The sequence below is a fragment of the Sminthopsis crassicaudata genome, chromosome 3 (assembly GCF_048593235.1).
Source record: "Sminthopsis crassicaudata isolate SCR6 chromosome 3, ASM4859323v1, whole genome shotgun sequence".
In the NCBI taxonomy this organism is placed as follows: Eukaryota; Metazoa; Chordata; class Mammalia; order Dasyuromorphia; family Dasyuridae; genus Sminthopsis; species Sminthopsis crassicaudata.
In genome coordinates, this window is record NC_133619.1 from 407,018,274 (window position 1) to 407,034,540 (window position 16,267).

General features: G+C 31.5%; 1 protein-coding gene across 1 annotated transcript in view; it reads left to right on the forward strand.

The window, feature by feature from the left end:
- The window catches only part of BOLL (boule homolog, RNA binding protein), a 185,053-nt gene that overhangs the window by 139,155 nt on the left and 29,631 nt on the right, over window positions 1–16,267 (forward strand). Inside the window, 6 exon segments of the mRNA XM_074302775.1 lie at window positions 1,002–1,077; window positions 3,989–4,116; window positions 5,283–5,354; window positions 9,030–9,077; window positions 10,028–10,156; window positions 11,284–11,382. Coding sequence (XP_074158876.1) covers window positions 1,002–1,077; window positions 3,989–4,116; window positions 5,283–5,354; window positions 9,030–9,077; window positions 10,028–10,156; window positions 11,284–11,382 — 552 coding nt within the window.

Below are 16,267 nucleotides of genomic sequence, written 5' to 3' on the forward strand. Positions count from 1 at the left end.
TAACAATTCTTGATAATTTTTCCTTTAATTTAGGTTAACAGAAGAATAATTGGAGGCCTTAATGTCTTTTAGTGTTGATATATTTAATTCCTACAGAGCAGAACAAGCATAGGATCCTAAAATTGAAAATATCTCACTATTGATTAGCTTGTGTGTCCTGCTGCCCCTCACCAAGACTTTAAGCCCTATTGCTAATATTACTCTTTAAAAGAATTAGAGGGATTTTGTAACTATAGTCCAATGTTTTTACTTTGTTTAAGTATGCATGATTTACCTTAAAATCCTAAGCACTGTTATTAGCACACACACACACACACACACACACACACACACACACTCACACACTCTTTCTTTTTGCCCTTATGAGCATTCCTGAAAATCAGAATCATTTTCAGAATGGCTCACAAAAAAACCCCCAAAAAACCAAAAAAACTTTATGGAATTTAGTTTATTACTTCTGATCTTGATTATATTGTCCCAGAATCCTCTACATTATTAAATAAGAAGAATGACACAATTACTTAAATCATATGAGTTGGAGCACAATCTTTTTTTTTAGATTAGCATTTGGCATAATTATAACTAGTGGACATTATTATATGGCAAGCTATAAAAGGTCCCATAAAAAAAATTAATTCCCAGCATTCTTGTATTTAAGGAAAGAAGGAAACTAAACAACTTTAAGTCTAAGACATATTTCATTTTTGACTGAGTTTTTATTATAGTTTTTCAAGATGTTAATAATAGACATAATGCTCTGTCATGTTTTGAAGAAGTTTTGTTTTTTTCTTTTATCAGTCTGTATGTGTTTGACTTCTTAATATTTCACAAGTAAAAGGTTTCATGTACTTGATTATCAAGAGACTTAAAAAACACATTTTTAGTATTCAGGAAGATTTTACATAGCTTATAAAGGATACCAAAAGTAAAGTTTTTATTAGTTTTATAGATAACTGGCAAAAGGAGGAGAAATTGAAGTTCTCTTTTTCCATTTATTTTAGGCAGAGAAACTTAATTATAAAGATAAGAAACTGAATATCGGTCCAGCAATAAGAAAACAACAAGTAGGGATTCCTCGTATGTATTATATTTTTTTCACTTTATTGACATTGGTATTTTAAAAATAGAATATTCTCTCGCATTTTGTTAAAATGACAGATATTTTTCACTTTATAAAAATTCATCTAACTACAGATTTTAAGTGAACATTTTTTCCCATTTATAACATTGGAACTTTTTCTGTGGGTAACAGTTCATAATAAGATGTAATGAAAATAATGCTTGAGCATGTAATAAACTTTATAATCATATGTTTACAAAGAAAATAAGTTTTATAATATTTTATATAGTTTAAAGCCCTGCTTATGCCCTTTTATCAAAATACCAAAGGTTAAAATACTATAACATATGAAACAATTCCTAAAGTTTCATAAATTTGCCTAAGTTATTCATGAAAATCATAGAATTGGTAGGACAGGATCTTAAAGCCAGATTTCTAATCTAATCTCTTTATTTTACTAATATCAAAACTAAGGTTCAGAGAAACTAAATTTATTCATTGCCATATAACTAGTTATTGGTATAGCTAGGATTAGAATCAGTATTTCCCAACTGTTCATTTCAGTAGACAATATTTTTTATAATGATGCTTTAGTATATAGGGGGAAAGTAAATATTTACTGACCAACCTCAAACTTTGGTGACATCATGTTAATTTTAATTTTTGAAACATTTCTTTATCATTAAAATTAGACTTTTTCACAAATACCTTTATCCTGTATAATATCCATATGATTTGTTATGATGAAATGAAAAACATTGTATAAAGTAAAAGATTGAAGTGTTTAACTATTAATGGAGGGTTACTGTGATATAATCATAGCTTGCCAATCAATTGATAGAAAATTAGATTGTTTATATCATTCCATTTTTAGTTTATGATTTTTTAATTTTACTGATAATCAGCCCTATTAGCTAGTCTTCTTTTTTTGGTACTTGTATTTTCCCCCAATTACATGTAAAGATAATTTTCAGCATACATTTTTGTAAGATTTTGAGTTCTAGATTTTTCTCCCTCTTCTTTCCTCCCCAAGACAGCATGCTGATATAAGTTATGCATGTACAATCACTCTCAGCATATACTTGGAGTCTATCACTTCTGTCAGGAGATAGGTAGCATATTTCATCAGTATCCTCTGGATACTGGTTGACCATTGCATTGGTCATATTTCCACACTCTTTAGCTAGTCTTTAACACATTACAGTATCATATGATAGTTGACAAAATGCTAATTCTTGCCAGAAAGTAACCACTTGTTGCAGTTTAATTATAAAACAAATACTACACAAAAATATGTATAGTATGATCACTTTTCACCTGGTAATAGCAATAGGGACTAGATGATATCAAGGGACTTCTTCTTTCTCTCTCTTAAACCTCCCCCACCCCACCGTCACCTTTTCCACCAAAAAAAATTCTGTAAGCTTTGGTGAAGCAAGTTGGGTAGAAAAGTTAATTTTTTACTTAATTGAACTGAAATCAGTTAGTTGAATATATCTTAGATGAGAGACACAGATAACAATATTCCTTAAGCATTATAATAAGTATAGATATATAACATATGCCCTCAAGGTTGTCACCATTTCCACTGTAAATGCAATTATATGTATGTATATAAAGTATGTAAAGTACTATGTAATTTCAAGATGAAACTTAATATTAGACTTACTGAAGCATAAATAATAACTTTTATCATTTTTTCTGGATTAAAAATTTTATGACAATCATATTAATAAACTGATTAGCATTTTTTTATTTTCCTTTCCTATTAACATCTTCTGAACTGAGTTCTCTTCTTTACTTGAGTTCTCTTCTTTTCTGCTGTTGCAATTCACTCTCATGGGGAAGTAGGCTTCTGATTTTAGCAACTTTTTTGTTCACAAATGACATCTAGATCAAGATATATTAACATGATATCTCCAAAACTAGGCCTTCCCTAGTATCCTGATGAGATCAGAACGAAGGACATTTTTTTGTCCTTATTCACTTTTCCACTCTAATTTTTATGTTTAGGATCCAACCAGATTATAAACCAACAACTTGAAGAAACCACTAGGATTATGTTGTAAGATTATTTTTATCACAGAATAAGAACTTTTTAAATACACTTTTTTAATTCATCACAGAAAAAGAATTTTTCTTTGAACTTTTTTTAAGATGTGAAATTACATAATTTCTTACACCCGGTCCCTGGACACAGTAAAAACACTGATGAATTGTTAGGTGCCTTCTAGATTTAGCATTCATAGTTGGTTGGATTTTATATTCTTTATTAGTTTTGGAGTCTCTTTAGCCACTCTAGACATTAAAAAAAATCAGTTGTCAAGGAGTTACATTCTGAGGAAGCTTCCAGGACAACAGTCACTGATGGGCCTGGTGGGCTAGTTTTGAGGACCCACTGTTATTCTGGTTGTCTTGAATGTATTTACATGTCCAGGTATTGTGGGATTTATTTTAAACATAATGAAATCTTGAAGACATATGCAATAGGGTGAAAAATTCTTAAATGCTTTATCTGTTAATAGAAATTTTAGAGAAGTTAGATAACCTAGCCATGCACAATCTCAGTAAAGCTAAAAGAGCTAATTTTTAGTGTGGTTTTCAAACATAGATTTAAATCATGTTTTAAAGGTATTCTTGGAATCTTTTTTCTGAACCTTGGGGCAAGTAATTTGCCTAAGGGCCCTAAGTAGTGAATTTCAGTTTACAAAAATTGGGCCATATTACCTTAAGGTCTAAGCAAAGTAGTTGTTGTTTTAAGGTATATTATTAAATCTAACATGACATCCAAAGTTATCATTTTGTTGAATAAAACTTAATAATTTTGGTTTTAATGTAGGTATATATGTATGTGTGTATATACATGTATGTTTTCATATATATACATTTATTGAATATATAATAACAATATAATACTATCTGTCTTAGGTTCTAGTATAATGCCAGCAGCTGGAACAATGTACCTGACTACTTCAACTGGCTATCCTTATACCTACCATAATGGTGTTGCATATTTTCATACTCCTGAAGTAGCTTCTGTCCCACCACCTTGGCCTGTAAGTGGTTTAAGTTCAGGAAAGTTTGTTTTTAATATATTCAAATGTTTGTTGAAAATACAACAACTTTAGATCATCTTTATTTGAAAATCACTCCCTTGCTTAAATCACAGTAATAGTTGCCTAGTGCCTACATAAGGAAGTGGAAGGGGGGTGAGGGAGCAGCACTTCTAAACTTAGGACAGAAGTCTACCATTTCAGTTTTATTTCATATTATTTCCTCAATGTACTCTATATGCTACACTATTCACTGTTCTATTTTCTATTTCTGTGTTCACACCAACTTCTATTCCTTTCAAACACATGCACAACATATTTGCCTTTATTGGAAGTTTTTCTAACTTTATGATCGAGCTTTGGGTGCTACCTTATCTATAAAGTTGTCATTGATCCTATCCCTCAAGTAAAAGTTATCTGTCCTTCCCTGGATCTTTAATTTCATACTGTTTGATCTCTCATATCATTGTCTGACTTGTATCAGAATTAATGTATGTCTTTTTCCCCCAATTAGCTCAAAGGCTCAGAGAGGGCAAGGATGGTTGATCATTTTTCATTTTTGTATTCCCAATTCCTAGTATAGTGCCAACTGGTACTTTTCATTCAATTTAATAGACATTTATATTAAGAAGAAAGAACTTACAGCAGAGGATCAGGAATAGCTTTCATACCCTTATAAGTTTGATATTAATACTGCATTTTCATCATATATGGTAATAATTTAAACTCTTAATTGGATGTAGTATTGCTTTAATATGTTATGGGTGCTTCTTTTGAAATAGCATCATATTAAGTACTATTCAAAATATATTTTAAGTGAATAAAATATATTTTGAACAGAACTTCTTGACAAGAGATGAGGAACAGCTTTTCTATAAAGAACCACATCCATATGTACCAAAAAAAGGAATGGTTTTCCTTGGAAGGTTGCTGGTTCCCTCTCATTAGAATTTTTCAAAGACTGGATGATTGTCAGCAGGCATCTGGTAATATGATTGATTTTTCAGGAAGGAGTTGGACTCTGGCTTCTGGAGTCCTTTTGAAGGCTGAAATTCAGTGTTTTTCTAGTAAGGCAAAAATTGGCTGGAATTAATTGGGACATTTCTCTCATATTCCATTTTGGAATGTTTTTTCTTAAATTTTATCTTATTTTTTTCTTTTCTTATTAGTCACGATCTATATCTAGTTCCCCTGTGATGGTAGCTCAACCTGTTTATCAGCAACCCGCATATCATTATCAGGTAAAAATTAATAGAGGATTATGTTACTGCTAAAATAGTATTTTGTACTTTGAGTTTTGATTTTGGTTTTATTGTTCTTTGAATCATTCTGAGAAAAAACAGCTCAAACTTCCACAAAATGTATCAGATTGCTACCAGTTTTTTATTCTTTTATATTACTCAGATCTTAGACTAAAGTCTTCCTTTTTGAGAGAATGTGATAGTACTAATCAGGAAACAGAAGAGTATTTTCCCTCTGTTATTAGTTTAAAATGTAAAAATTAAACTAAGGAGTCTTTTTAGTGATTCTTGTGTACTAATCATTTGGATTTGAAAACCACCTTTGACATACACTGTTGTATAACTAGCCAAGTCACTTATTTTCTTTCCCTGAATGTTAGCTTCCTTGCCTATAAAAGAGGAATAATAATGCTTCTCATAAAGTGGTTATAAGAAAAGCATAAGCACTTTAAAATTTGCCACATGAGTTGCTGATATTATTACAGAATACATTCTAAAAAGTTACCTGTAAACTGAATTCCTTTATCAAGACTTTTTCATTTACTTTTCATTTTAAAAATAGAGATGTGTTACTTTGGGGGCAAATTTGGGGTTTCAGAAATAACTTCGCATTAAGAATGCTGAAAATCTTCTAAAATTAGATATTTAAAGAAAAATAAACAATTTTTTACTTTGCTTACGGACAAATCCTCCAGATTGTCACTATTTAGAATTTCCTTTGAAGGACAGAGAACAGAGAAGATAGCTAATGGTTTTCATCAGCATTTCCTAGTTGAAAATCAGAGTAGTGCCTGATTGGTCTTTTAAAATATGTCATTTTTTCTTTTAATCATGTTATAGAAAATCTTTCTAAAATATATTACGTGCACTTTGCCTTCTCAACAATAGGCTGAACATAGTTTAATCTACTATTATTCTAATTCAGAGGTTAACATTCTGAATAATATGTCAACCTGGGCTTATTAGCTTAACATCTCTTTCATTCAATTTCTTCCTCTGTAAGACAGAGATAATAATAGCACCTACTTCTCAACATTGTTGGAGGACTCAAATGACATAATATTTATAAAGCACTTAGCATAATACCTGGCGCATAAAATTTGTTATTGTTGTTGTCATTATCATTATCAGAAGTTATTAAGATGTCTATAATTGTTTGCCCCCAATTGTTGTACTTTTCGTCTTCTTATATGATACTTCCCTGGACTAATTTTTTTCCTGGTTCCTTTTCTTCCTCCCACTCCCTGAATTTGGATATTTTCCCAAGAGTCTTATCTCCAGCCATCTTCTCTTATTACTTTAAACTCCTTGCAATTCGTGTCTCAATAAGAAGGTCAGGGAGGAAAAAGACTGAGAAAAGGTCATTAGATTTAGTGATTAGTAGGTCAGTGACTTTTGAAAGAGTCGTTTCAGTAGTTTTGTGGGGATGGAAGCCAGATTACAGGTGAGTAGGGAAAAAGTAGAGCTTCAAGTATAGGTGAATTTCTCTTGAAAATTTTACTCAAGAGTTGAGTACAGGAGCTTGGAAGAAGGTGAATTGCTCAGGGGCTGTGCAAGGTTCTTTTAGGATAATGGATATCTGAGTGTGTTCATTAATAAAAGAGAATAAGAAGATGGAGCTCATAAAGGAAAGAGAAGTTTAAAAGTTAGAGTGAGGTAATAATTGATTCAAGGTTCTGCAGAAGGTAGAATGGGAGATAATCAACCACTCTTAAATTCCTCTAGAAATTTTTAATAATGTTTCTTTTCAAAGTTATTTTGATGTACCTTACTAACTGATTTGTGGGATTGTTGATTTTCTAAAACAGAAATTTAATAATTCTCATTTATCTCAGTCCCGTTACATTCATAAATGCTCTCTTTAAATTAATTTTCATTTAAGAGCCACGCTAAATCTGTTACCAAGATGGCAGTGAGAGGACATCAATAAAATGTAATGTTTCCTATTATCCATCCCTGGTTTTCAATTTCTGTAATAAAGGGAGTATTTAAGTGACTCTACATATGCTTATTCTGACAGATTTCATTACTTTTTATTAAGAGAATAATATGGCACTAATCTCCTGTAAAAGTAAAAATCTCTCATAGATGTTTCAAAACTCATTATTTTTTATTGTTTTATTGGCTTCTTGTTTTCATTTTCTTCTAGCCTTTTGTTTATATGTTTTTATTTGATGGATGGTCTTTAAATATATATGTAGCTTATTCATGTTCCCAATAACTTCCCCCCATCTTTCCAGATATCTCTTCCCTTTGACCCCTTACCATATCTGACTTTAATTTGGCTTTATTTCCTTTTAAATTTTTTCCATATTTTGTTTTCCTTAAATTAATCCCATAACATATTAAAAGTAAACAAATTGTCTAATTTTCCTCAAAAATGTGTAACAGAAGTGTAGGCACAAAAACTGAAGAGTACAGTACTATTACAATACTACTTCTCTACGATTCTTCTATGGTATTATGATGACAACAATGATAACAAATATACCTTGATCATAATTCTATCAGCTACCAAATCAAGTCTCAGTAAGCCACAAAAATTAAAGTCATAGTATGTGTAGTCATATTAGTTAGACCTGAGGACCACTATCTTCACATATGCACATACATTAAAATTATGTATATAAGTGGGCCTCCTAACTGATGGTGATATATTTACCAATCATTTCTTCCATTCTTTTGTTCTTCAGTTTATTGCTTTCTCCCAATTCTGTTCTTGCCTACTTTATTCCTATCCATTTATCTTCTTCCTCCAACTCTTGTCTACTTTATTCCTAGATGCTATTTTCTATCTTTACCAAGTTTTTAATTTTTAAATATCAAGAAATCTTAATTGCAGTCTGTTTTGTTATATTTTATTGTAGTTATGTTTTATTCTGCTGACATATAGAAGTTTACTTTCTGTGCCTTTATGTTCAGAAACAACATTTTTAATTGATTAAATTTATAAGAGGAAAATAAGCATTTATATATCACCATGTGCTAGGTAGGCACTGTCCTAAGGTCTTTTTACAAATATTGTTTCATTGATCCTCACAATAACCCTTTAAGATACATAGTTATTCCCATTTTACATTTAAGGAAACTGAGATAAAGAGTTACTTAACCAGGATCACAGTCAGTATGTGTCTGAGGCCACATTGGAGGTTTTTCTAATTGCAGATCCACTGCTGTATCTGCTGAGCTACCAACTATCATCACCTCTCATTATTTCTCATCTTTCTACATACTAAAAAATAAATAACTGTGTAGAACATTAATTTTTTTTAATTTAAGAGACTTTCTAGTTTTACATAATAATGTATATACATATATATATATACTAAGTATATTTCAAGATAGTTATTTTCTTAGTGTAGTTCTCTTAAGCTGTGCTGATATCTGTGTTATTACCATATATATGTATATTTCTGATTAGACAAATGTTATCACCACTCTAAAGTCATGAAATTGGTGGTAGTTGATACCAAAAAGTGTCATTAATGTTAATGTTCTTTCATTGTGAAGAACATCTACATAGGACGTTGCTAATATTTTTCATTTTATTCTTCTTTAAAAGTCACATATTATCATTATTAAGAAATTTTGACTAAATTTCTGGCTTGAAATTGTAATTTTTAAGCACCTTGAATATATTTAACCTTTTAATATTTTTTTTCTTTTCCATGTTAGGCACCTGCACAATGTCTTCCAGGACAATGGCAGTGGGGAGTCCCCCAGGTAATAACACTAACCTTAAATACTTGATTGTGAATTCTTTTTAAAATATTTATGGTTAAAGAAAGGTTAGATATTCATTCAGCACTTTTTAAAATTATATTTTGTTTCTATTTTATTTATATTTAGGAAATTTATTGCGTGTTTTGGGTAACATGTATATACAAAATATAATTAAGTCATTTGTCCCTACTTACTTGAAGGAACTAAATATCCACCTGAACATTAATGTACAATAGAGCAAGAGGTACCCTTGGTACATGTGTTCATCTTAATTCAAATAAAAAGGGTGACAGACAATGGCATAGGGAAGTTCACTGTTTTCCCCAGGATTACTGAATTATTTAGTGACATACCCACTAGAATTTTTATTACCTTCTAGTCTTTTAATTCTGTAATATTTGTGTAGCATGATATTTGTTGGAAATATGTATAGAGGACTTGCCAACCGGGGGCAAGGGAGATAGGAGGAAGAGAGGGGAAAAAATTAGAACACAGGGTTTTGTAAAGGTGAATGTCAAAAATTATTCATGTGTATATTTTGAAAATAAAAAATTTAATTAAAAAATTCTGTAATCTTCTGTGTTGCCTCAAAAGAACAAGTTGTTAAAATGAGTTTTAATTTTCTGTGATGCTCCCATACATGGAATCAAAACTACTCTTAACTATTTTGCTACAGTCATTCCTACCTTCCTGCAAAGTATAACCTATTCCAATTCAAGGATTTCCCTGACTCACCTCTCTCTTGAAATTAATTTTGTTTTATTTTTATTTTACTTGTGTATATTTAATTTTCCATCTCTACTATATCCCTAGGAGACTATAAATAGCTCCTTAAAAGCAACAACTTTTATTTTTTAACATGGTAACTATAGTGCCTTAAAAAACTGCCTACCTAATGCTTATTAAATTAGGTTTCATTGAAATAATTTAATTAGTTTTGTTTCCTTTAGTCTCCAGCTTCTTCAGCCCCATTTTTATACCTACAGCCATCTGAGGTTATTTATCAACCCGTAGAAATTGCACAAGATGGTGGGTGTGTTCCCCCCCCTCTTTCTCTAATGGAAGCTTCAGTTCCAGAGGTATGTATTGTGATTACAGCAGTTAATTTCAAGTGTATGCGTATGTTTGTGTGGCACAAATATTTGGCCATTGTTAAAAATGGAATAAAAGCTATTATTAAAATGTCAGATTTTTTTTTTGTTTTCCAATTTCCTTTTTCTGTCTTTTTGTTCCATCTAAGGAAGGTTTTTTGCTATTCTTTTTCATCCATTTTCTTTCATTTCTTGTTTTCTCACCTACAGATATCCTAAATTCTGTATTTATCAGCTTATTTTTATTCTGTTATTCTAGATACATAATGTTCATCAGTTAAAATCTTACCCTCTCCATGAACCTTTCTCTGAACCTACTCAGTTCCCTCTATAGAGTAACAAAGCAAAAGTGAGAATTTAGTTGTTCTTCCTTTCAGTTTTGATTTTTTTCCCTGTATTCTATCACACTCCCTTTCACTTTGTGTCAGAAATGAGTAAAAATAATTTTTAAAACTAACACTAAAATACAAACATGTCAAGCTTATTTTTAAATAAAAGTTGTTGAAACATAGTGGCAATTTAAAAGAAATAGACTTTCAATGCCAAGTATTTATTATACTTTTTGTCCTAAGAAAAATAATTCTTTTTACTATTAGTTTATATTTCTATAAAAGAATAGGAGGGATAGGGATTGGACCTGTGATGTCATTGATAATAGGGAACTTTTGACTAAAAACAAGACACTCCTGCCTGTGAGGAACAGCATCTTCTTCTCTACACATACAGTCTTAGAGTCACCTAGAACAATGAGAGGCTAAGTAACCTATCCAGAGTCACACAAACAGTCTGTGTCAGAGGCTATACTTGAACTCAGGTCTAAACAATGGACAACTAGTCTCCTAAGTGGTGCTGATAATATCTGTGTTATTACCATGCATTGGATAAATAATACTCTCTCAGAAAAAGGAAAGGAATTTCTTTGGTGAGAGAATAGTTAAGTAAAATAGTATAATTTGTTTTTGAAAAATTTTGCTTATATAGTTGAAACCAAAAATTACCAATTATGGAGTTGACGTTTGAGTCAATTTAAAATGAAAATTTATAAATATTGAGAACTTTTTCTGCCTCTTTTAATTGATCCTCTTGACTAAAAATTATGCTTTTTCTTTTACTAGCCTTATTCTGATCATGGAGTTCAAGCAACATATCATCAGGTTTATGCCCAAAGTGCAATTGCTATGCCTGCGCCAGTGATGCAGCCTGAACCAATTAAAGTAAGCTGTTTATTTTAGATTATTTTCCCCCTCATATCAGATTTCAAATTTTTCAGTATTTTATTTTTAAAAATAAAGATTTTCTTCAGGTATCTCTCTCATACCATGATTAAACATAAAGAATTACCATCTCAGAATTATGTGACAAATATAAATTAGCCTTTTTTATTAAAGATTGGTGGATTTTAGGATTATGGATAGAGAAATAGATTCTGGTTATATAAAATTCTATGCACTCTACAATTAGGCTGTACCAGAAGTAAAATGTGATGTTTTTGATTATCTTATTTAAGTTAAATATTAGTAAAGATAACCAGAAACTTAATAATGACGCTTTTATTGATGAACTTAGAAAGAGCTAGGTTTTGATGAATTTGTTAAGTCCAAAAGAGTGCTATCTAAGAAGCTTATGGGGTGATAAGAACAGAAGATTTAACTAATGATTAACAAGTGAAAGAGGCTCAGCAATCCTCGGAGAATAGAGCAGGCACAATCTAAGAGCCACTTGAGTTGCAGAGACCAAACCACCAGTAATATAAATCAAAAGTGAAAACTAGAACTCCATATAATAGCAAATCCAGGGACCTATATATTATAAAATGTGGCCTGATATTTGGACAATATGTCCAAAGCCACATTGAGGTTAGTTTGAAGATCAACACAGAGGATTTAGTATTGCACCTCCAAAAAAATGTTTTCACAAAGAATTGGCTCAAGGCATCACTTTGATGCTGCTGTACCTGCTATACTCTTGGAACTATTCCCGCTAAAGACCAAGCTGTGAGAGTACTTGCTCTCTCTTGATACTATTTTATTCAAACTAACTTGCCAGCTTAGAGAATTTTCTTCCACTAGGAGTTGAGTCAATAGCAGTACTTTTGGTGGTGGTACAGAATCTTAAGATCAGAAGGAGATGTCTTCTGCAGTAGGATTAAGGAGACTAGTTGTCCATTGTTTAGACTGTTGATCCATGCCATGTAGTATTGGATACAAAGCATTACTACTGTGAGGAACCCCTCCATTTTTGTCCCACTTCCTCATTTACCATGTTACTGCCCTTAGGAAATTGGATCATGGCCCTAATTTATTTAAAATATAGGGAGGGTACCTTACCTCTCAAATAACTTGAGGCTACTTTCCAATTCTTCTGTCTCCAGAAGTAGGAAATATATGTTGTAGGATGTCAGCTGTGATTGTAAAGCAGCTAAGCAACATAATGGTTAAATACATTGAAGATACTCATCCAATGGATTCTAAATGTGACATATATTTAGTTAAAAGGTAAATTATAGTTGGTGCCAACATGGTGAAGTGAGGAAGAGACTCTCTGAAACCCTCCCAAATTCCCCTTCCAAACAACTAGAAAAGTGCCTTAAAAATTATCTAGGAGCATGGAGGCAGCTTATTAGCATGAATGAGGAAAGATTTGTTTCACAGGGATGGAAGGGATCGAGGTCTAAGAGCAGCAGTGGCAGCCAGGCTATAGCAAGGCTTTAAGTCTTGGACAGTCCACCAGTGAGGCCCAGCCCCCCTAGGCAAATGAGCAGTCTGTGCAGTACAGAAGCCCCCTTCCTCAATACAAATCACCATTGAGGCCTTAACCCTGTTACCAGCTGTAGGGAAGCCTCACCATAGGGCTGGCCAACAGGATCTTGATCCTTGGGGCCGGCTAGCAGAGAGAAAGAAAGACAACCTGTTATTATAACAACCCATCAGAGGCCCCACCCGTAAGGCCAATCAGTAACAAGAAACCTCCTCCAGAGCCAGCCACCAGAAAGATTCTGTCACAACAGCAACCCCACAGAAAGACCCCTGGAGTAGACCAGCTGCTAAAAACCCACCGTCTTGAGAGGCCAACAGGCTGTCCTCTCACCCTACAAAAGCCAGAAGAATAGTCTATCCTACAGTAAAAGCAAAAAATTAAGCTTTGAAGCTCAGTGAAAGCTAGCAGCAAGACCCCCAAGCCCCAGCACAAAAAAAACTTAGAACAATGTATGTTCAGCCCCCAATTTTTACCTGAAATCACTTAAGTCACACAAAAAAAAAGATGGGAAAAAATGAGCAAAAAAGAACTTGACTTTAGATAGTTATTATGATAAGAGAGGATTAAGGCACAACAGTGTCAAAATGGCTACATGTGAAGCCTTAAAGAAAAATAATTTGGTCTCAAACCCAAAAAGAATTCCTGGAAGAGTTCAAAATGGATTTTGAAAAGCAAATAAGAGAAGTAGAAGAAAAATTGGGGGACAGAGTAATGCAGGAGGATCAGGAAAAAAGAGTCAATAGCATAGGATAAGATATTTTAAAAATTTACCAAAGAAAACAATTCCCTAAAAAATAGAATTGGCCAAATGGGGAAATAAAGCAGAAAAACACACTGAAGAAAAAAATTCATTAAAAATTGAGCAACTGGAGGCTAATGACTCTATGAGAGATATCAAGCTACAATAAAACAAAATTTTAAAAGTATAAATAGAATAAAATGTGAAATTTTTCATTGAGAAAAAAAACTGACTTAGAAAATAGATCCAAGAGAGATAAGAAATATTGGATCACCTGGAAGTCATGATTAAAAAAGAAAAAAAAAGCCTAGACAACATCTTTCAAAAATTATGAAAAAAATTGTCATAATATAGTAAAACCACAGAGAATATAAAAATTGAAAGAATCCACCTGTCACCCTTGAAAGAAATCTCAAAATGAAAATTCCCAGAAATATCATAACCAAATTCTAGAGTTCACAAATCAAGAAGAAAATACTACAAACAGCCAAAAAAGGAACAATTCAGATATTGTGGAACTACAGTCAGTATTACACAGGATTTGGCAGCTTCTTCATTAAAGAACCTTAAAGCTTGGAATATGATATATCAGAAGGCAAAGGAGTTAAGATTATTCCCAAGAATCACCTACCTAAAAAAATTGAATATAATCTTTCAGGGGGAAAAATGAATGTCTAACAAAATGGAAAACTCTCAAGCATTACTAATTTAAAGGACAGAACTGAATAAAAAATACGACTTTCAAATACAAGACTTAAGAAAACATTAAAAAGAAAAAAAGGAAGAAAAAACATAAGAAATTTTATAAGGTTAAACTTTTTATTTGTATATGACAAGATAATATTTGTAACTCTTTAACATATTATTACTATAAGAATAACTTAGAAGCATATGTATACAGAGGGCATTGATATAAAGTGACTGTGAGGGAATGATGCCCCCCCAAAATACCATTATAATAGAGGAGAAGATGAAAGGGCAGAGCTTAAAACCTTACTCATCAAAATTATCTCAAAGAGGAAATAACTTACTTGTTCACATGGGTATCAAAATCTATTCTTTAAGGAAATAAAAAAGTATGGGGATAACAGGAGAGGGAACAGGTACTGATAAAGGGAGGCTGGACTGAGGAAAATGTTGATCAAAAATAAAACATTTGTGAGGAGGAAAAAAGGGATGAGAGAGGAAGAGGGATAAATAAGGAAAACATCACATAGAGGGAAAAAGTTATATTTGTGAATGGAATGAACTCACTCATTAAACAGAAGCAGATAGCAGAATGGATTAAAAACCAAAATCCTACAATATGTTATTTACAAGAAACACATTTGAAGCAATTTGATGCTTGGAAAAAAAGGACTGAAGAATCTATTATGCTTCAGCTAAAGCAAAGAAAGCAGAAGTAGCAATCCTGTTCTCAAACAAAGTAAAAGCAAAAATATATCTTAAAGAGATAAAGCAGGAAACTATATCTTGCTGAAAGGTACCATAGATAAAGTCATATTGATACTAAATATATATGTACCAAATGGTATAACATAAATTACAAGAGGAAATAGACAATAAAATGATATTAATGAGGGACCTTAACTTTCTCCTCTCAAAATTAGATAAATCTAACCCAAAAAATAAACAAGAAAGAAGTTAAGGAGATGAATAAAATTCTGGAAAAATTAAATATGATAGCTCTCTGGAGAAAACTGAATAGGAATATAAAAGAAAATAATCTTTTTTTTCTCAATAGCATATGGCACCTACACAGAAACTGACAATATATTAATACTTAAAATCTTGACAACCAAATGCAGAAAAGCAGAAATAATAAATGCATTATTTTTAGATTACAGTGCATCAAAAATTATACTAAATAATGGACAATAAAAAGTTAATTGGAAATTAATTTTATTCTAAAAAATAAGTGGGTCAAAGAACAAATAATAGAACCTATTGATAATTTCATTTTTAAAAATGACAAAAATGAGACGACAAAATTTATGGGTTGCAATCAAAAAAAAATTGATGGAAAAACTTATCTCTAAACACTTAATCAGTAAAATAGAGAAAAAAGTTGATGAATTGGGCATACAACTAAAAAAAAAAAAAACTAGAAAAAGAACAAATTTTAAATCCCCAATTAAACACCAAAATGGAAATTCAAAAAAAGCAAAGGAGAGATTAATAAAATTGAAAGTAAATTTTTGAAGTAATAAATAAAACTAGAAGATAATTTATGGAAATTTTTAAAAAATAAAATAGGTAAAACATTAGTTAATTTGATTTTAAAAAGAAAAGGAAACAATTTCAAGTATCCTAAATGAAAAGGGAGAATCGACCACCAATGAAGAGGAAATTAAGGCAATTATCAACGTAATTGACTGTTTTAGTAACAAAACCAACAGAAACTATATGAGGCAGAAAAAGCTTTTAATAAAGTAAAGCATCCATTCCTATTAAAAAAAAAAAAACATTAGAGATCATAAAAATAAATGAAACTTACCGTAAAATGATAAGTAATGTTTATTTAAAATCATCAGCAAGCAGTATCTGTAATGGAGATAAACTAGAAGTTTTTCCAATAAATCAAGGATGAAACAAGGATGTCC